We start from the raw sequence: 21,645 nt of genomic DNA, 5'->3' as shown, positions 1-21,645 counted from the left end.
GCCTCTTAGTCTGGTTGACCCTCCCTTCTTGGGTTTTTGGTGCGTTGACCTCTTGATTTATGACCCGGATTGTTCCTGACCATTCTCCTGCCTCTGGTTCTGCATTAGTCTTCTTCTGATCCTGGACCACGCTGCAGTGATGTTGCCGACTCTTTCTCCAGATTCTGACTTCACCTCGACCATTGTTGATGACCAGGCAACACAACTACATGTGTGATACACTGCTCTTGTGAGCCTTACTTTGAATCGGTTTATACATATTTATCCAGAGAATTGACCCCTAGAGAACCACCTTGCACCAAAGTTATAGGACCAGCAGAGTGCCAAGAGCAAAACTGGGAAAAAGGGGAGTCCGACAGATGAAATTACCAAATTAGGTTAGGTTCTTTCTCAGAGTGTCTCTTGGGTCAGGAGCCTCACAAAGCTAATACTGCCCAGATCCTTAGACTAGGGAAGCGGCATTAAGCAGTTTTACACTGGGAAGATTAGAAGAAGATTGTGGAAGCCAAGGTTCCAGTGGGTTGAGGACCCATAGAAGAAACGGCCGGACAAAATACCCCCCATTATTATTTATATAACTCAAAACATTACAGAGGTGTAAAGCTGCCTATATAACGGCCAACAGCGATTCCTCCTGACCCCCACATACATGCACGATTGGCTGAGCATGTATGGGTTTTCAATTGGGGTAGGCAAATAAGCCACTTCTAGACTCCCCTTCAATGGGAACAAAGGATCGTGTATGTTGAAATCCAACAAAGTCGATATTTTCCCCCCGCCATCTGCGGTCGGAGAAGAATCAGGTGGCCCTTATACGCATTGGATCTTCGGTGGTTCGGCAGACTTTCATCTGATGTGTTTGGGCACCTTAAGATGGTCGTCCATTGCTGCAGAGAATGAGCTCCGTACCAGTACAATCATTATCAATGTGTTCTCCTACTTTGGAGCTACTCTACGATTTATGACATGTTCCAAACACTTGTAGAGAAATGAGAAACTTCAAGACAAGCACAAGGACGCATGAATGAGACATCACAGAAGAAGAAGTTATGAATTTAGTAATATTTCATCGGATAAACTTTTATAGAGACGAGCAGTATAAAGGAGAAGGGACATTTACATTTTTTTTCAATTTGAGAACATTATTGGAGGAGTAGAAACCGAGTGATCTTATTAGGTTTGAATTTAGCCAATTATTTGATACTGGAGAACCTGGGATTCATCTGGAGGATCGTCCGCCACAATTGCGTGAGGCCGACGGCGATAACGTCAGGTACTCAATTAAATTGATAAATTGTCACAGCTTTGATTTGTTTGTTATGTTTTTGTTTCCTATATCTGGAAAATACTTAATAAAAACCAAGATACATTATTTTTTTTTTTTTATAAATTGTGGTCCCCAAATTAGGCTTTTCTTATTACCTCGGGAGTCTTAAAAAAAAGATGTGCTAGGACACTTAACAGGGGATATGTAACTTCGGGTAATACAGGAATGACTATAAAGGCAGATCTGTAGAAAATAGAAAGTTTATGTTCTTGCAATGAGGTCCAAAAAGAAACAGCAAAAAGCACAAGTCAATAATTCCTGCTCAGACATAGCCAAAAACCAGAAACAAAAGGAGTCCGAAAAGCCTGAACACCAGTTTTCCCCTCAAAGAAAGTTCTAGATATCACAAACACACGCGACATAGAAACATTTTCTTTCGTTAGTAAATTCTGGATTCTTACGGACACAAACTTTATGGCTGGAAATGTAGAACTCTAATCTTAAGTTTTCATACGGAAAACTTGTTGAGGTTCATTTATTTCTTGGTAACCTCCAGTATGAGCAGTCCTGTCTCAGGGTCCTGGATCGCTCTCTGGAGCAGCTGCAGGTAGGTGAGATTTTCATGAGTGTTTGGGTCAAAGAAGCCTTTGGTGTCATCGGAGGGATCAGAAAGAATCTGGTTCATCTCTTCATCAAAGTAACCACGCTTATAGGCCACTTCCACGGGGACACGGTGACTGTGCACTGGATCAATAATACCACCGGTGGCAATCTGAGCTTCCAGCAGACGAATACCATGGTCTTTGACTATGAGGTCTTTCTGCATAGCCTGGAACAATGAGATTTTCTGGCTCGTGGTGGGGTCATTGTAGCCGGTCACAGCTCTTTCTGCAGACAGGAGTTTTGGGTGAAGTTCTTGCCCAAATACACGAGCGGACACGGCTTCATCTACGGTGAGTTTGCTGTTTTTTATTGGGTCAATAATGAAGCCAGTGGCTGCTTGAGCCTCAAGTAAAACAAGTGCGGTTCCTGGTCTTAAAATACGCTTCAACATCGCATCATAAATGCTCATTTTCTCCTTCTTGGTTGGGTCAGCCGTAGATGGAACAAGGACACCAGCGATGCAGCTGGTTCCCTCCAGATATCTCTTCACCTTGTTCATCTGGGTAACCTCAGCTAAGGTCTTGGTTCCATGAGTTAATTCAAGAAGAGTGTCTTGGTCGATAATTTCAGATTTCAGCAGTTCGGAGGCCGACACTTGCTTCCGCAGACCACTAAACTTGATATTTCTGCTTTTCTCCTCTGTTTCTTCTATAAGTTTGGTTATCATTTGAAATATTTCTTCCCAGGTTATTGATTTGGATTCATATTTCTCTAGAAGCTCCTTCCTTTTGTCTTCTGTGACATATTTTGAGTAAAGAAGGTCCCACAGAGAATGAGTTTTGCCTTCCAACTTGAATTCACCAATGTTGACCTCTACTTTGACGGATTTGAGGAACGTAGCGGTGTCTGATTTGGGTGAGGCGGCTTTCTTATGCACCAGATCGGTTAGTATGGTGACAACTGTTTGGACCGTTGAATGGTACTTTCTGAGTAATTCACAGCGTGTTTCTTGAGTAATAGGTTTTGAATGTAGGATATCCCACACTGAAACTTTTCTTCCAGTAAATTCATCATTATAATTATCTAGAGAAATTTCTTGGAGTGAATGCTGAATTGCCTGTGGATACTCAGCATCTTTGGCCTTTTCCGAGGACATTGTGAGAGTCTGATGACTTGACATTTCTAGGTTTGCTTTCTCAGCTTTCATAAAGATTTCCAGAATACTTTTCATAAGATCTTCAAGAGAAAGTCTTTCACTTTCATACCCTGCAATGAGTTCATTCTTCTTCTCACAGGTGATGTATGAAGAATTCAATAATTCCCATAAGGAACTTTTGTGACCTTTGAGTTGACCTACAGTCATATTGAGGTCCACAGACTGGAGAAATTTCTGGGTCTGAATTCTTTTGTTTGCTTGCTCAGCTTCACTTTCATGGATGGAGGAGCTGGTAGTGGAGAGCTCTAGGGAATGGGCACTTCTTGTAGTTTCCATTTTCTCAATTAGGGATAGGATGCTGGTCATGAGGTTTTCTAAAGTCATAGTTCCTGCTTTGTATTTGGCCAACAGTCCTTGTCTTTCTTTTTCTACTTCTACAAGATGGTGAGAGCTGAGGAGTTCCCAAAGCGAGAACTTTTGGCCTTGGTATTGTCCAATCTTGATCTCCACCGTCTGTGTTTGCAGGATATTTTGCTTTGCCTGATCTATTTGGAAAAGTGGTGACCTGGAGTCTTTAATTTCTAACATGCAAAGTCCAGTTTCTGGGTCCTGGATGCCCCTCTGGAGTAACTGTAGATAGGTCAAATTGGCATGAGTGTTAGGATCAAAGAAACCTTTTGTGTCATCGGATGGGTCAGAGAGGATTTCATTCATTTCTTTGTCAAAGTAGCCACGTTTGTATGCCACTTCCACTGGAACACGATGACTTTGTACTGGATCGATGATGCCGCCTGTAGCAATCTGAGCTTCCAGCAAACGAATGCCATGTTCTTTCACAATCAGATTCTTCTTCATTGCTTGGAATAGAGAAATCTTTTTCTCCGTGTAAGGGTCATTGTAGCCGGTCACAGCACGCTCAGCAGATAAAAGTTTGGCATGAAGTTCTTTTCCAATAACTCCGGCAGATACCGACACATCAACGGATAACTTTTTATTGTTAATTGGATCAATAATAAATCCTGTCGCTGCTTGAGCTTCTAATAACACGAGCGCAGTCCCAGGTCGTAAAATCTGTTTCCACATGGCTTGATAAATACTCATTTTCTCTTTCTTGGATGGATCCTTTTTAGATGGAACAAACACTCCGGCAATAGAACTGGTGCCTTCCAGATATCTCTTCACGCTGTCCATTTTAGTGACCTCCTCCAGGGTTTTGCTGCCTTGAGTCAGTTCATTTAGTGTTTTCTGGTCAATAATTTCAGAACTCAGCAGCTCTTCGGCCGAAATTTGTCTTCGGAGTCCTTTGAATTTTAATTGACTGGACCGCTCCTCCGTCTCCCGTATGACGGTTATGATGACTTTAATAATGTCCTCGGCCGTTAATGTTCCTGCAGTATATGCTGACAGAATCTCTCTCCTCTTTTCGGATGTAAAATAGTTGGAATGTAGCAGATCCCACACAGATACGGTTTGTCCTTTAAAATGACCTGCGGAGACTTGGGTCATGGTGGACTGTAATGTTTTTTGCTGTTCTTCGTTCATATTGAGAACTTCAACACTACAACTTTCCTTAAGGATGCTGGAACAGGCCCTCATCACCTCTCGGACAGAACACTTGAATGTTTGTAGAAGCTCATTCTTCTTATCCTTTGGCAAAGTCTCGCTGTTTAGAAGGTCCCAGGCTGAAACACGCTCTGGTTGCAATGGTTTTTCTGACAAGTCACTTGGTATTACTTGTAGAGCATTTTTGAGTTGTTGCTCTGATGGCCAATGATCCACATCGGCAGGAGAGGATATGATTTTGACCTCCTCCTTTACAATCACTTCAGTCTTTGAGGACTTGTGAATCACGGATAAGACTATGTTGATAATTTCTTCAATTGTCAATGTTCCGGACTTGAACTTCTCAAGCAATTCTTCCCTTTGATCTTCAGGGATATATTTAGAATGTAGAAGGTCCCATAGGGACATGGATTCTTCTTGGAAACTTCCTTTAAAGATTTCTATTGTAACGGACTGAAAAGTCTTCTTAACTCCTTCACTGGAGGATACGGAAGTATTTGCTTTCTTTGTTTCAGTAATAATTGTTATAATGATGGTAATCAGCTCATCTATGGTCAGTGTGCCTGCACGATACTTTTTCAATAGGTCTTCTTGTTTTTCTACGGAGATGTACTGGGAATATAGGAGATCCCAAACAGAAACGTCTTTTCCTTTAAACTCACCAACATCAAACGTTATAGTTCTTGACTGTAGAACAGATTTGATTTTTTGGTCTATCTGGATGGCGAGCTTTCTGTCCCTTACATCTAACATATACAGACCAGTGTCTGGGTCCTTCACACACCTCTGGAGGAGCTGCAGGTAGGTGAGGTTCTCGTGAGTGTTTGGATCAAAGAATCCCTTTGTATCATCTGTGGGGTCGGAAAGGATCTGGTTCATTTCTTCATCAAAGTAACCTCGTTTGTACGCCACCTCCACAGGGACACGGTGACTGTGTATTGGGTCGATAATGCCCCCTGTGGCAATCTGGGCTTCCAGAAGGCGGATTCCGTGATCTTTCACAATAAGATCTTTTTTCATGGCTTGGAATAATGAGATTTTTCCGTCAGTGTAGGGATCTTTGTAGCCAGTGACTCCTCTTTCTGCTGACAACAGTTTATCATAAATCTCTCGTCCAATCAATCCCGCAGATAAAGCTTCATCTACAGAAAGTTTCTTGTTCTCAATAGGATCGATCACAAATCCAGTAGCTGCTTGAGCTTCGAGAAGGACCAAAGCTGTTCCAGGTCGTAGAATACGGTTAAACATGGAATCATAGATGGTCTTTTTTTCTCTTTGTGAAGGATCTTTCTTTGAGGTCACAAACACACCAGCGATACAGCTGGTTCCTTCAAGATATCTTTTAACGTTGTCCATCTGAGTGACCTCCTCTACGGTCTTACTGCCTTGGTTCAACTCATTCAGAGTAGTCTGATCAATGATTTCAGATTGCAGCAGTTCAGTGGCGGTCACCGGTCTCCTGAAACCCTTAAATTTCAAATTGTGACTTTTTTCAGTCTCTTCAATGATTGTTACGATGGTTTTCAAAAGTTCCTCTATGGTCAATGCCCCTGACCTGTATTTTCCATAAAGTTCTTGCCTCTTTTCTACTGTAATATATTTGGAATGGAGAAGGGACCACACAGAGACTTGTTGTCCCTTGAATTCTCCACTTCTCACTTCAGCGAATTTAAGTTCTAATTCCTTTTGTATTTCCTGGTCACTTTTTGGTTCAGAATCCTGTATTAATTGTAAAATGGTTTGCTTGACTTTCTCTACAGTAACCTGGTGTTTGCTCAGCTGCTCATTCCGCTTGCCCTCCGAGAGATACCTGGAGTGGAGGACTTTCCAAAGAGATGGTTTTTGTTCTTGAAATTCGCCGGTTGTGATGTTGACAGCAATTGCATTTAAAGCTTTGTGGAGTTCACCATCAGCACGTGCGACATTTTCTTCTAACAGCGGAGTGGAGACCATCCCATCAGTTTCTGTTTTCTCAGTAGTAACATCGTTCTCTTCAGACTCTGTAATATTTATTGTGATAATTCTAATGATCTCCTCCAGATTCCAGATCCCGGAAGAGTAATTCTGCAAGATCTCCTTCTTTTTACTCTCTGTGATGTAGTCAGAGTGCAGAAGTTCCCACACCGAGACCTTCTGTCCCTGGAACTTGCCTTTGGTAACCTCCACTAACTCAGACTTTAGGCGATCTTCCTGCTTTTCTTGTTGAGTTGTGCTGGAACCATTAACAAACTGACCGGCCCCTTTGTGTTCCCATTCTTCAATGGTGGTTCTAATAGTTGTGATTAGTTCCTCTATACTGATGGTTCCTGATTTGTATTGTTTCAGGAGAAGTTGTCTCTTTTCCTCTGTAAAATATTCAGAATGGAGGAGTACCCAGATGGAAATAGTCTGGTCTTTATACTGACCGGTTTTAACCTGGAGTGTGTGAGATGTCAAGGAAGCTTCCAAGGTTTTCTCTACTGCCAAAGTTTTTTTGTCTCTCATTACCAACATGTAGAGTTTGGTATCGGAGTCTTGGATACATCTATTGAGCAGCTGCAGGTAGGTGAGGTTCTCGTGAGTGTTTGGATCAAAGAACCCTTTAGTGTCATCTGTGGGGTCTGAAAGGACTTGATTCATCTCTTCATCAAAGTAGCCTCGTTTATAAGCGACTTCCACAGGAACACGATGACTGTGCACTGGGTCAATGATGCCTCCCGTGGCAATCTGGGCCTCAAGGAGGCGAATACCATGATCTTTCACAATAAGGTCCTTCTGCATGGCTTGGAAGAGGGAGATCTTGTCTCCAGTGTATGGATCTTTATATCCAGTTACTGCTCTTTCTGCTGACAGGAGCTTTTTGTGAAGTTCTGGGCCAATTATACCGGCAGAGGCAGCTTCGTCCACAGAGAGCTTCTTATTATTCACTGGGTCAATGACAAATCCGGTAGCTGCCTGAGCTTCAAGAAGGACAAGTGCCGTTCCTGGTCTAAGGATGTTCTTTAACATGGCGTTATATATGGTCATCTTGTCTTTCTTTGAAGGATCTTTTAGAGATGGTACAAGCACTCCTGCAATACAGCTCGTTCCTTCCAGGTACCTCTTTACACTGTCCATTTGGGTCACCTCTTCCACGGTCTTTCTTCCTTGAGTCAACTCTGTCAACATGTTCTGATCAATGATTTCCGATGTGAGAAGTTCGGTTGCTGTAACTTGTCTTCTGAGGCCCTTAAATTTCAAATTCTTGCTACGCTCTTCTGTCTCCTCTATAAGAGTGGTGATTATCTTAATGAGTTTGTTAATACTAATCGCGTTAGAATCAACATTTTTTAGCAGATCTAATTTCTTCTCTTCTGAAAAGTATTTGGTGTTCAAAAGTTCCCACAATGAATGTTTCTGACCCTTAAACTCTCCCAGAGTAACCTCCGTCTGTACAGTCTGTAGAGTATTATAGGTTTCCGTCTTCACATTGTAATCTGCATGAAGTGTTGACTTGCCTCTTTTTTGATCTGCCTTTTCAATAGACTGTGCAACGATCTGTATTATGTCTTCTACCGTTAGCTTGTAATTGCCTAGAAGTTCTTGCCTTCTGCCCTCTGGTATGTATCTGGAGTGAATGAGGTCCCACACCGAGATCTGCTGTCCAGCATACTGTCCTTTCATGACATCAATGTTGATGCTCCGTAGAGCCTTTTCTATTCCATCATCCTGGATGGAGGGATTCGATGCCGTTGGCTCAGCTGCTGTGACATCTTGATGTACAGTAGAAGTATTGAAGTCCTCAGTTTCGGTGATGATGGTAAAGAGGATCGTAATGGCTTCTTGTATGCTGAGAGCGCCCGATTCTAACTTTTCTAGTATCCCTTTTCTTTTGTCTTCTGAGATATATCGGGAATGCAGAAGTTCCCACACGGACACATTCTGTCCCCTGAAGTCACCCACAGACACGTCCAATGTGTGTGACTGGAGTAACGTCTGAACTGTTGTTTCTGTTGAGGTTTCCTCTTTGGTATGAATGATTTTTGTGATTATATTGATCAGTTCATCAATGGATAAAGTCCCAGATTTGTATTTTCTTAACAGTTCTTCTCTTTGTTCCACTGAAATTTGTTCAGAATTTAGAATTTCCCAGATGGCAATATCCTTTCCTTTAAACGGACCTTGACGGACAGTAATATTTTTTGACTTTAAGATCGTCTCAATGCCTATCTGAGTAGAAGGAAACTTGTTTACACCGACTTCCAACATGCTTAATCCAGTGTCTGGGTCCTTCACACACCTCTGGAGGAGCTGCAGGTAGGTGAGGTTCTCGTGAGTGTTTGGATCAAAGAATCCCTTTGTATCATCTGTGGGATCGGAAAGGATCTGGTTAATTTCTTCATCAAAGTAACCTCGTTTGTACGCCACCTCCACAGGGACACGGTGACTGTGTATTGGGTCGATGATGCCCCCTGTGGCAATCTGGGCTTCCAGAAGGCGGATTCCGTGATCTTTCACAATAAGATCTTTTTTCATGGCTTGGAATAATGAGATTTTTCCGTCAGTGTAGGGATCTTTGTAGCCAGTGACTCCTCTTTCTGCTGACAACAGTTTATCATAAATCTCTCGTCCAATCAATCCCGCAGATAAAGCTTCATCTACAGAAAGTTTCTTGTTCTCAATAGGATCGATCACAAATCCAGTAGCTGCTTGAGCTTCGAGAAGGACCAAAGCTGTTCCAGGTCGTAGAATACGGTTAAACATGGCATCATAGATGGTCTTTTTGTCTCTTTGTGAAGGATCTTTCTTTGAGGTCACAAACACACCAGCAATACAGCTGGTTCCTTCAAGATATCTTTTAACGTTGTCCATCTGAGTGACCTCCTCTACGGTCTTACTGCCTTGGTTCAACTCATTCAGAGTATTCTGATCAATGATTTCAGATTGCAGCAGTTCAGTGGCGGTCACCGGTCTCCTGAAACCCTTAAATTTCAAATTGTGACTTTTTTCAGTCTCTTCAATGATTGTTACGATGGTTTTCAAAAGTTCCTCTATGGTCAATGCCCCTGACCTGTATTTTTCTATCAGTTCTTTTCTCTTCTTCTCAGTGATGTATTTAGAGTGAAGAAGGAACCACACAGAAAGGTTTTGTCCTGTGAATTCTCCGGCAGTGACCACAGTGAGCTTAACTCCTAATTCCTGTTGTATATCTAGGTCACTTTTTTTTTCTGAGCCTTCAACTAACTTTTTAATGGTTTGTTTCACTTTTTCTAAAGAGGTCTGGTATTTGTTTAGCTGTGTATTTCTCTGTTCTTCTGAGATGTATTTAGAGTGAAGGATATCCCAAAGAGACACCCTTTTACTTTGGAATTCTTCCTTTTTTACACGAACAGTAAAGATATTTAACGTTTTATGGAGATCTTCATCGGTAGACGTTTTCTTTGGTTTATCTAAAGGAGATACAATGCCATCGGTCTCCTCAGCAACAGCCATATTTTCAGTCTCTGGGACCTTCTGTCCCTCGGACTTGCCTTTGGTAACCTCCACTAACTCAGACTTTAGGCGATCTTCCGGCTTTTCTTCTTGCTCTTGTTGAGTTGTGCTGGATTCCTTAACAAACTGACCGGCCCCTTTGTGTTCCCATTCTTCAATGGTTGTTATAATAGTTGTGATTAGTTCCTCTATACTGATGGTTCCTGATTTGTATTGTTTCAGGAGAAGTTGTCTCTTTTCCTCTGTAAAATATTCAGAATGGAGGAGTACCCAGATGGAAATAGTCTGGTCTTTATACTGACCGGTTTTAACCTGGAGAGTGTGAGATGTCAAGGAAGCTTCTAAGGTCTTGCTTGTTGGTAAAGCAGTTTTGGCTTTCATATCCAGCATGCAGAGTCCAGTTTCTGGATCCTGGATACATCTATTGAGCAGCTGCAGGTAGGTGAGGTTCTTATGAGTGTTTGGATCAAAGAATCCTTTAGTGTCATCTGTGGGGTCTGAAAGGATTTGATTCATCTCTTCATCAAAGTAGCCTCGTTTATAAGCGACTTCCACAGGAACACGATGACTGTGCACTGGGTCAACGATGCCTCCCGTGGCAATCTGGGCCTCAAGGAGGCGAATACCATGATCTTTCACAATAAGGTCCTTCTGCATGGCTTGGAAGAGGGAGATCTTGTCTCCAGTGTATGGATCTTTATATCCAGTTACTGCTCTTTCTGCTGACAGGAGCTTTTTGTGAAGTTCTGAGCCAATTATACCGGCAGAGGCAGCTTCGTCCACAGAGAGCTTCTTATTATTCACTGGGTCAATTACAAATCCGGTAGCTGCCTGAGCTTCAAGAAGGACAAGTGCCGTTCCTGGTCTAAGGATGTTCTTTAACATGGCGTTATATATGGTCATCTTGTCTTTCTTCGAAGGATCTTTTAGAGATGGTACAAGCACTCCTGCAATACAGCTCGTTCCTTCCAGGTACCTCTTTACACTGTCCATTTGGGTCACCTCTTCCACGGTCTTTCTTCCTTGAGCCAGCTCAGTCAACATGTTCTGATCAATGATTTCCGATGTGAGAAGTTCGGTTGCTGTAACTTGTCTTCTGAGGCCCTTAAATTTCAGCTGTCTCCTACGCTCTTCTGTCTCTGAAATAATGGTTATGATCATTTTTATCAGCTTCTCTACACTTATTTTTCCAGAATTAAACTTGTCAAGAAGCTCCTGCTTCTTCTCCTTCGAAAAGTACTTGCTGCTCAGTAGATCCCAGAGAGTATGTGTCTGCCCCTTAAACTCGCCTTCAGTAACATCAATCTTGACAGTCAGTAGAGTGTTGTAAATATCCTCTTTCAAATTATATTCAAGCATTAATGCGGATTTGCCTTTTTGATCAGCCTCTTTGATTGACTGTATAACCATCTCCATGATGTCTTGGACTGTTAACTTGTAATCTTCTAACAACTCTTGTTGTGTCTGATCAGAGATGTATCTGGAGTGAAGAAGATCCCACACGGAAACCTCTTGTCCTGCATACTGCCCTTTCTCGACATGTAGGTTTATGCTTTGCAGCGCTCTTTGAATTTCGTCATCTTGTACAGAAGTTTCTGCTTCTACCGATTCGTCTCCCGTTACTCCCACATTTTGCTGGAATATCGTAGTCTTTATAGACTCAGCCTCAGTGATGATCTTAATGACATATATAATAGTTTCCTGAATGGTTAAAGTCCCATATTTCAGCCTCTGAAGAATTTCTAATCTTTTATCTTGGGAGAAATAACGTGAATTCAGAAGCTCCCACAGTGATAGACTTTGTCCTTTGAAGTCACCCAAAGATATATCCACTCGTTCTGCCTGGAGGAGCTCCTGAACTTGGACATCTTGATTAGACGAGTCTGTTGTATCGACTTTGGAAACATTTACCGTCTCTTCTGTAATGATTTTGATGACCATCTTTATAATGTCTTCAATAGTCAATATTCCAGTTTCATACTTTTTCAGTAACTCATCTCTTTTCTCATTTGAAATGTGTTTGGAGTTAAGAAGCTCCCAGATGGAAACGCTTTTTCCTTGGAATTCTCCAGTACTGACTTGAATCATTCTGGTTCTTAATGTAGTTTGGATCTGGGATAGAGAGAACCTGTTGTGTTTCAATTCAAGCATATATAAACCAGTGTCTGGGTCCTTCACACACCTCTGGAGGAGCTGCAGGTAGGTGAGGTTCTCGTGAGTGTTTGGATCAAAGAATCCTTTTGTGTCCTCTGTGGGATCTGAAAGGATCTGGTTCAGGTCTTCATTAAAGTAACCTCGTTTGTATGCCACCTCCACAGGGACACGGTGACTGTGCACTGGGTCAATAATGCCGCCAGTTGCAATCTGGGCTTCCAGTAAGCGAACGCCATGTTCTTTAACAATTAGGTCCTTCTGCATGGCTTGGAACAAGGAGATTTTGTCACCTGTGTAGGGATCGGTGTAGCCAGTTACTCCTTTTTCTGCACATAAAAGTTTTTCATAGATTTCATGGCCAATCAGTCCAGCAGGTAAAGCTTCATCCACTGAAAGTTTTGTGTTGTGTACGCAATCAATTACAAAGCCGGTAGCTGCCTGAGCTTCCAGCAGGACCAGAGCGGTTCCAGGTCTTAGTAAGCGTCTTAGTAAAGCGTCATAGATGTTCAACTTTTCCTTTTGGGTGGGATCATGTTTTGAAGGGATAAGTACGCCAGCAATGCAACTGGACCCCCCAAGATATCTTCTAATTGACTCAGTTTGAGCTACATCAACCACCGTCTTTGGTTCCTGCTGTAGCCCATCCAGAGTTTCTTTGCTGATTATACCGGCGTCGAACAGTTCTGATGCGGTGACCAGTTTTCGCAATCCCTGGAACCAGATGTCATTCTGACCTTTCTCCTTGTCTTCGATAATTGAAAGAATTATACTTATTATCTCTTTAATTGAATTTGAGGTCTTCAACTTGTATTTCTTAATTAAGTCTTTTCGATTTTCTTCAGAAATGTAGGTTGAGCACAAAAGATCCCACAATGAAATGTCCTGACCCTTGAACTTGCCCTCATTCATCTTCACAGCAGTTGATATGAGAAGCTTTTTAGTTGGGTCATCAATGTAAAAGTAGTCGTCGCGCTTCTCAGCTACTTGCACTAGGTACGTTCCGGTTTCTGCATCTTTGACACATCGCTCCAGCAAGTCTTTGTATGTAAGCCTTTCATGTGTGTTGGGGTCCACAAATCCTTTCCTTCCATTAACAGAATCGGATATCAGAATGTAAAGGTCTTCATCCAAATAACCCTTTCTGTAGGCCACATGTAAAGGAAGTCTGTAACTATTAATGGGATCGACAATACCCCCAGTAGCCAACTGGGAATCCAAGAGAGGTATCCCTTGCTCTTTGGGTAGTATTCCTTTCTTAATTGCTTGGAAGAGAGAGATTTTTCTACCAGATTCTGGGTCAGTAAATCCAGTAAATGCTTTTTCAGCAATGTCAAGCTGTTGGTGGTCATCCTCACTAATCAGACCTGCAGACAGTGCCTCGGAGATGGAGAGGGCCTGATTCTTTGAGGGATCCACTAGAAATCCTGTTGAGATTTGAGCCTCCAGAAGTATCAAGCCAATGTCTCTTGAGATAATACCTCTCTTCATAGCCTCAAAAATGCTGATGGTTTCTTTGTTGGGTAAGATTAGAACACCAGAAATACAGCCGGTTCCTTTTAGGTACCTCTTAACATTTTCCAGTTGAGAAATGGACTCTACAGATTGTCTGCCCTCCTTTAGATCATCCATGGTCTTTTTGTCAATAATATCAGAGTTGTACAACTCCGTAGCGCTCACTTGACCCCGGATCCCTTGAAATTTCAGAATGCTGCTTGTGGCTTCATACTCTTCAATGATGGTGGTGAGGCTGGAGATGAGTTGCTCTATGCTAAGCACGCCCACTGTGTACAGTTTAACTAACTCTCTCTTTTTCAGCTCTGTAAAATAGTGGGACGAGAGGATTTCCCAGATGGTTACGGTTTGATTGGCAAATTTTCCAATCTGCAGTCTGATGTGTCTTGATTTTAGATCTGATTTCATTTGATCAGTAATATAGAAGTAGTTTTCTCCCTTCTTTACTACCTGTAGGAGATACAATCCAGTTTCAGGGTCCTGGATACATCGTTCTACGAGCTGTAGATAGGTCAGGTTCTCGTGAGTGTTGGGGTCAAAGAAACCTTTGGTGTCATCACTGGGATCTAAAAGGGTCTTATTCATGTCCTCATCGAAATAACCACGCTTATAGGCAACCTCTACAGGAACTCTGTGACTATGCACTGGATCAATAATACCGCCTGTGGCAATCTGAGCTTCCAGAAGACGGATTCCATGACATTCAACTATTAGGTTTTTCTGCATGGCTTGAAACAGGGAGATTTTCTCCCCAGAGTATGGATCAGTGTATCCAGTTACTGCTTGTTCGGCAGAGAGTAGCTTCGCATGTACTTCAAGTCCTATGAACCCTTCAGCCAAAGCTTCGTCCACTGATAACTTCCTATTCTGAACTGGATCCACAATAAACCCAGTGGCTGCCTGAGCTTCTAGGAGGACCAGAGCAGTTCCAGGTCTCAGGATGCGTTTCAGCATTGCCTCATAGATACTCATCTTGGTGTTGGTGGACTGTAGGAGAATTCCCGCAATACAATTTGTACCTTGCAGATAGCGTTTCACATTGTCCATTTCGGTCACTTCGACTATGGTTTTCTTCCCTAGATTTAGCTCGTCCAGAGTTTGCTTGTCTATGACATTTGACTGGAAGAGATCACTTGCAGACACCTGTTTTCGGAGGCCCTTAAATTTGATTTTTGTGCTGCTTGCATCCGTTTCCTCAATGATGGTGGTGACGGTTTTGATGATCTCCTGTAGAACTTCGGTACTACTGTTTTTGTAGATATGAAGTAGTTCTTTCAGTTTCTCGACGCTCACGTACTCTGAATTCAGAAGCTCCCACAGAGACACACTTTGGCCTTTGAATCTACCGGCATTAACATTAACCGGAACGGATTTTAATACATCAATGAGATGCCCTTCAGCGTAAAAGGCTGCGCTTTCTGAAAGGGGCAGAAGCAAAGAGCCGGTTTCTGGGTCACTGTAACATCTTTCTTTCAGTTGCTGGTAACTCAGCTTTTCTTTCACGTTTGGATCAAAGTACATTTTTAGGGTGTCTGTTTGTTTGGATAATTCTTCATCCAGAAATCCCATCTTGTGAGCGACTTGCAATGGAACATAATGACAATGAATTGGATCTACAATTCCTCCGGTAGCTAGCTGGGCTTGTAGGAGTGGAAGACCTTCCTTTTCTGGAACAAGTTCTTTGTTAATAGCTTCACCCAGCGAGATCTTGTTTCCCGTATAAGGATCAATGTATCCAGTCACTGCGCTTTCTGCAATCAAGAGTTTTTCATGAAGTTCGGGCCCCACAACTCCGGATTTCACAGCACTGTCCACTGTATGTTTCTCGTTCTTTATTGGGTCAATTATAAACCCAGTTGCTGCCTGAGCCTCTAATAGCATTACACCATAGGCAGGCATGACGAGGTTCTTTTTCATTGCTTGATAAATACTCATCTTCTCCTTTGTTGATGGTAGGAAAACTCCCGTGATGCACCCTGTGCCTTGTAGACATTTCTTCACATGGTCCAACTCGGAGACTTCCTCGATGGACGCGATACCTTGAACTAGCTCATTGAATGTTTTCTGTGTGATAATTCCAAGGTCCAGGAGCCATACCACCGGCACTTTTCCTCTCAGTCCTTGAAAACTTAGATGAGTCGTCATCTTGATCTCATTGTTCTTGACTATTTGCAAAATTTCTGTGATCAGCTCTTCCAGGGACACTTTCTTGGACTTATATTTTTCCAGGATTTCAACCCTTTGCTCTTCTGTGAAGTATCCGGAGTGAATCAATTCCCAAACTGTGGTATTTCTTTCTTCAATTCTGGTATTTTTGAAGGCCAGTTGTACCTCCTCATCGGTGTAAATGTTCTGTACCGGAACTTCAGCAAAGTCTTGGGGCAATGGAAGCAAATAGATGCCAGTGGATTCATCTTTCTGTGATCGACTGAGGAGGTCTGAGTAAGTAACATTTTCTTTAGTACTTGGGTCATAGAAGGACTTGGAGTCATCAGTAGGATGAGATAGACTTTCATGCACTTCTTCATTAATATAACCAAGTTTCTTGGCCACTGAACTTGGGATATGGAAGTTGTGTATAGGGTCAATTATTCCACCAGTGGCTAGTTGTGCTTCCAAGAGCTGTTTGGCGTGCTTTTCTTCTATGAGACCTTTCTTCATGGCTTGGAAGAGTGAGATTTTCTTTCCTGAAAATGGATCCCTGTAACCAGTTAAGGCTTCCTCGGCAGAAACAAGTCTGTTGTAAATATGGGAGTCTATAACTTTTGCTTTGAGGGCTTCATCTACTGACAGTCTTTGGTTCTTCACTGGGTCTATGATACTCCCAGTGGCTGCCTGGGCTTCTAATAGGGGTAATACTGTGCTGGTCTGTAGGATATTCTTCTTTGTTGCTTCATAGAAACCGATTCTTTGGTTAGAGGGTTGAATGAGGATTCCACCAAGGACACCAGACCCACGCAAGTACCTCTGAACGGTCTCCATCTTAAATACATCATCTGCTGTCAATTTACCCTCTAAAACTTGTTCAAATAGATCTTTGTCAATCATCTCATACTCCAACAAGTCATAAAGGTTGACCTGTCCCCTCAATGCAGGAACACAGATCTCGGTCCATTTTTTTATTTCTTCCTCAATCAATATGACGACTTGTTCAATCGTCACTTTCCTCAGCCGAAACTGCTCCAGAATCTCTCTTCTCCTCCATTCATTAAAGTACTCAGAGTTTATGAGAACCCAGGCAGAGACCGTTTGCCCCTTAAATCTTCCATATCTCACGTAAATCTCCAAGTTTCTGAAGGAATCTTTGATGTAATCGTTGATATTGAGCTGACGCTTCCTGCTGAACAGTGGAAGAAGACAAAGGCTCGTGGCGGGGTCTGTAACGCATCGTTCCTTCAGCTGCAGGTAAGTGAGATTTTCGCTGGTGTTTGGATCAAAAAACCCTTTAGTGTCATCACTGGGATCTGAGAGTATTACATTCATTTTCTTGTCAAAATATCCCCGTTTATAAGCAACTTCCACTGGAATCCGATGGCTATTGATGGGATCGATGATCCCTCCAGTGGCAATTTGAGCTTCTAGAAGTCGAATGCCATGATCTTTGACAATTAAGTCTTTGCTCATAGCCTGAAACAGAGAAATAACCTCTCCGGTATAGGGATCCTTATAACCGGTGACGGATTTTTCCGCAGAAAGCAGCTTCTCATAGACCTCTGGACCAATTATATTCGCCTTCAGAGCATCATCAACAGAATATTTTTTGCTTTTTACCGGGTCAGTTATGAAACCCGTTGCTGCTTGAGCTTCAAGAAGAATTAAGGAGGTTCCAGGCCTTAGGAAACCTTTTCTCTTTGCTTGGTAGATGCTCATCTTTTCTTGAGTATCAGTTAGGAGGAGTCCACCAATGCTTCCTGTACCTTGCAGGTATTTCTTAACCGTGTCGATATTCACCACGTCCTTAGCAGAAGCTTCACCTTGTTGTAACTTTTCGAACAAATCCTTGTCAATAATTTCAGACTCGAACAGCTGCCCAGGAGTAACAGAGACTCTCAGCCCTTCAAAGGTGACTTTAGTAGAGGACACCAGATCTTGAATGGCGGCCTCGACTTTGCTAGACAACTCTTCTACCGAGAGACTCCCTGACTTATACTGTTTAAAGAGAGATTCTCTGAACTCAGTGGTGAAATATTCTGAGAAGAGAAGCTGCCACATGCTAACAACTTGTCCTTTGAATTTTCCCGATGTTCCGGTTAGTTTTATCTGATCTAAATTCTTTTTGACTTGGTATTCTATAAAGGAATGGGGTGTTTTTAGAGCATCGTGGGCATTGTCAAACACTGGAATCAAGTAGAGTCCTGTATGAGCGTCAACCAGACATCGCTCCAGTAACTGTCCATAGGTGAGGTTTTGTTTTGCATTTGGATCAAAAAATCCTTTTAGGTCATCGGTAGGGTCAAGAAAAGACTTATTCATTTCTTTGTCAAGGAAGCCTCGTGTGTAAGCTACCTCCTCGGGAACACGATGTTTCTTTAAAGGATCGATAATTCCACCAGTAGCAAACTGGACTTCCAGGAGATGGATACCATGATTTTGTGTCACAAATCCCTTTTTCATGGCTTGAAATAGGGAAAGGCTTTCTCCAGAAGAAGGATCCTTGTAGCCTCTGGCGGCTTTTTCTGCAGAGAGAAGTTTTTCATAAACCTCTGTCCCAATCAGTCCGTTTTTCACAGCTTCTTCCACGGAGAATTTCAGATTCTTCATAGGGTCGACCAGATACCCAGTGGCAGCCTGAGCTTCTAACAGGGCTATGGAAGTCCCTGGCATAAGAAGATGTTCTTTCATGGCTTGATAAATGTTTTTTCTTTCATTAGTAGATACTACAGCCACTCCTGCTATACACCCAGTCCCCTGAAGGTACCGTCTTACCTTCTCCTGTGCGGCTACATCTTGAACCAAGATCTTGCCCTGCTGTAGGAGATCATAAGTGGTCTTATCAATGATCAGAGAGTCCAGCAATTCATCACTTGTAACCTTTCCCCTTAAGCCATTGAAAGAGAGTTTCACGGGAAACATAAATGTGTTTGACTCGGGATCCATTGTACATCTCTTCCGCAATTCCTGGTAAGTGACCAAGTCATCAGTGTTTGGATCCAGGAACCAAGAAAAGTCATTTGTTGGGTGAAATATTACTTTTTCTATATCTTTATCAAGTAAGCCACGCTGATATGCAACTTGTAATGGGACATGGAAGCTGTGAAATGGGTCAATTATTCCTCCGGTTGCAATTTGGACTTCAAGCAAAGTAACGCCCAACTTTTTGTCAATTAGTTCTTTTTTTATGGCTTGGAAAAGGGAAATCTTATTCCCAGTGTAAGGGTCATTGAATCCGGTCACTGCTCTTTCGGCGGTCTGCAGTTTCTCTTTGAGCTCAAGTCCGATCAGTTCCTCCTGAATTGCTTCGGTGACGGTGAAACGTCTGTTCTTTACGGGGTCTATAATGAATCCGGAGGCCGCCTGAGCTTCCAAAAGAGCAACTGCAGTGTCCGATGGAAGGAAGTTTTTCTTCATGGCTTGATATACGCTCATTTTTTCCTTGGTGCTCTCGATGTAGACTCCCCCAATGCTCGGCTCACCTTGCAAATATCGATGCACCTCTTGTAGTTCTCCCAGACTTTGAATGATCTGTTTGCCTTGATTGATTTCATCATATTGAACTTGAGTAATGATATTGGCCTTGAATAACTGATCAGATGTTACAGGTTTCCTCAGTCCTTGCAGGGTTTCATGGAGTGGAAAGAGTAGTAGCCCGGTACCGGGATCCGTGAAGCATTTGGACGTGAGTTCCTGGTATGTGGAGTCGTCTTTTGTGTTGGGGTTGAGGTAGCACTTGGAAAGTTCTGAACCTTCAGTGAGGGTTTTCAGCAGATGTTCATCTATGTAGTTTAGCTTCAGGGCCTCAGACACGGATACACGGCTGCCATTCACTTGGTCGATGATCCCTCCAGTGGCTACTTGGGCCTCCAAGAAACGCACGGTGTCCATTTTACTAACCAAACCTTTCTTGAATGCTTGGTACAGAGACAAGGTTTCTTCTCGGCCTTTATAGCCCAGCACCGCACCGTTTGCAATAATCAGCTTTGGTTGATACTCGGCTCCGACAACTCCTTGTTGTATTGCTGCCTCTACAGATAGTGTTTGGTTATTTGACAGCTGGATAATGCCACCAGTGGCGGCCTGGGCTTCCAGCAGTGGCACAGCGACCTCCTCAGACACAAGGTTTGTCACTATAGCTTGGTAGATGGTCACTTTGTCCTTTGTATGAGGTACTATAAAGCCTCCAATGCTGGGGGAGGCTTTGGTAGGATCAGTGGTTTTTAGAGTCTCATGGTGGCTCAGGGATCCATTACGGTGGGCTTGGAGAGCACGGTCGTCTTTGGATTCAGTGCTATTCCTGGACTCCTGGTAACTCACAGTATGGGATGAATGATGAGTATGAAGACCATGGGTCTCCACTCTGCTATGCGTCTGCTTCACAACTTGGGTCACCACAGTTTGCTTCACCGTGTGAGTGATTTTTCGCTCCATCGTTGTGGGTTTTGTGGTGTCTCGCTCAGTAAGTGAGTGTTCTATGGAGCAATTGTCTCTGCAAAAAAGAAAAAAAAGGAAATATTAAAGGTCAGACCAAAAACCGGCGTATTCATCATAATATTCTGTTTGGTCACGTATAGAATCGACCTTTTATTACTGCTAACAGCATCGGCTATGATCCACTAGGCACAAGTGATCTCCGTAACATATTATCACCGTATCTACCAAAGATTAACATAGTGAACTGGTTATACCCAGAATGAAATGCACCTCGTGCTCTACACATAGCACTATGTGGCTTTGTGAAGCAAGGTGGCTGCATACATCACGCTATAGGGATGGGTGGGGTGCAATATATGGGCTTCTGTAGGGGTTACATCTGCGGACTCCAGTGCAAACATTTGATGTGGGAGGAGATGGGAGGAATTGGTCATAAATTACGGGAAATTAACAACAAATTTGAGTAATGTTGCAGTACAGGTTATGTCCAGCAGGGGTGGCTGCAGTCTCAGCGGTGATGAGGATTAGATCATTGCTGTGCGATCTCCGGATCATTCATTACATTACAGTCGTTTGTAAACACTTCACCTGACGTGAGCCTCAATCTAGAGGGAGGGTGGGGGCGGCAGGATGAGGGGGCGCACCCTCTCTAGGGTGACAGGCAGAAATTTAAGGATTGTTTGTACCTCACCTATATTCTAGTCTAAGAATGTTTGGGCTGGTGTATATATTATAAATGAATATGTACAAGTCTAAGGCTACATACAAAATTCCTAGTGCGACGGACAAACGAAAAATCGCTGTAAGTTTGTGCACCCCGGCCTAATCGTGAGCGTGATCGCAGCCGGATGGGTTCACACTTGTAGGAAGCCGCAATTATTAGAGAGCTCAGAAGAGCCGCGCTGCCCTCAGATCTGCTCAGCTCAGTATTAGTGTATATTAATGCTAATTATCAAGATGAAGAATCAAATTAAGTGGAAATAAATCGTCACCGCTTCTCCGTAACCAGCCGCGGGTCATGTGATGTCGGTGATTCCTCAGAATGTTCTTCGTCTCAGTGATTACAGGTACAATGTTACGACATAATAATCCTTTAATGAGAACTTGTCTGGAATTAATTAAAACTAAGGATTTCCTGGGAACACGGGCGGCGCGCAGGACAGGGACAAGAGATGCTGCTGGGTGAGCGCGCGTTGTGCCGCAGCTATCCCCCCCCCATATACACGCGCACTCGGCTCGGCAGAGCATGTTTTTTAGTGGAATAAAACGGACAGGTCCCTCAGGCAGCAGATTAGTCCCTGCGGGAACAAGGGATCGGGTGTGGTGGAATCCAGGATTCCCGATCATTCTT

General features: G+C 42.9%; 1 protein-coding gene across 1 annotated transcript in view; it reads right to left on the bottom strand.

Moving 5' to 3' along the window:
* Positions 1–1,509: 1,509 nt before the first annotated feature.
* EPPK1 (epiplakin 1) overlaps positions 1,510–21,645 on the bottom strand; it is a 43,437-nt gene continuing 23,301 nt past the window's right edge. The window contains exon 2 of the mRNA XM_075848979.1: positions 1,510–20,349. Within this exon, the coding sequence (XP_075705094.1) occupies positions 1,803–20,291 (18,489 nt within the window). The 5' untranslated portion in view covers positions 20,292–20,349 and the 3' untranslated portion in view covers positions 1,510–1,802. The remainder of the gene's footprint in view (positions 20,350–21,645) is intronic.

The sequence above is a fragment of the Rhinoderma darwinii genome, unplaced genomic scaffold, assembly GCF_050947455.1.
Source record: "Rhinoderma darwinii isolate aRhiDar2 unplaced genomic scaffold, aRhiDar2.hap1 Scaffold_599, whole genome shotgun sequence".
NCBI lineage: Eukaryota > Metazoa > Chordata > Amphibia > Anura > Rhinodermatidae > Rhinoderma > Rhinoderma darwinii.
This window is presented reverse-complemented; position numbering and strand designations above follow the sequence as displayed.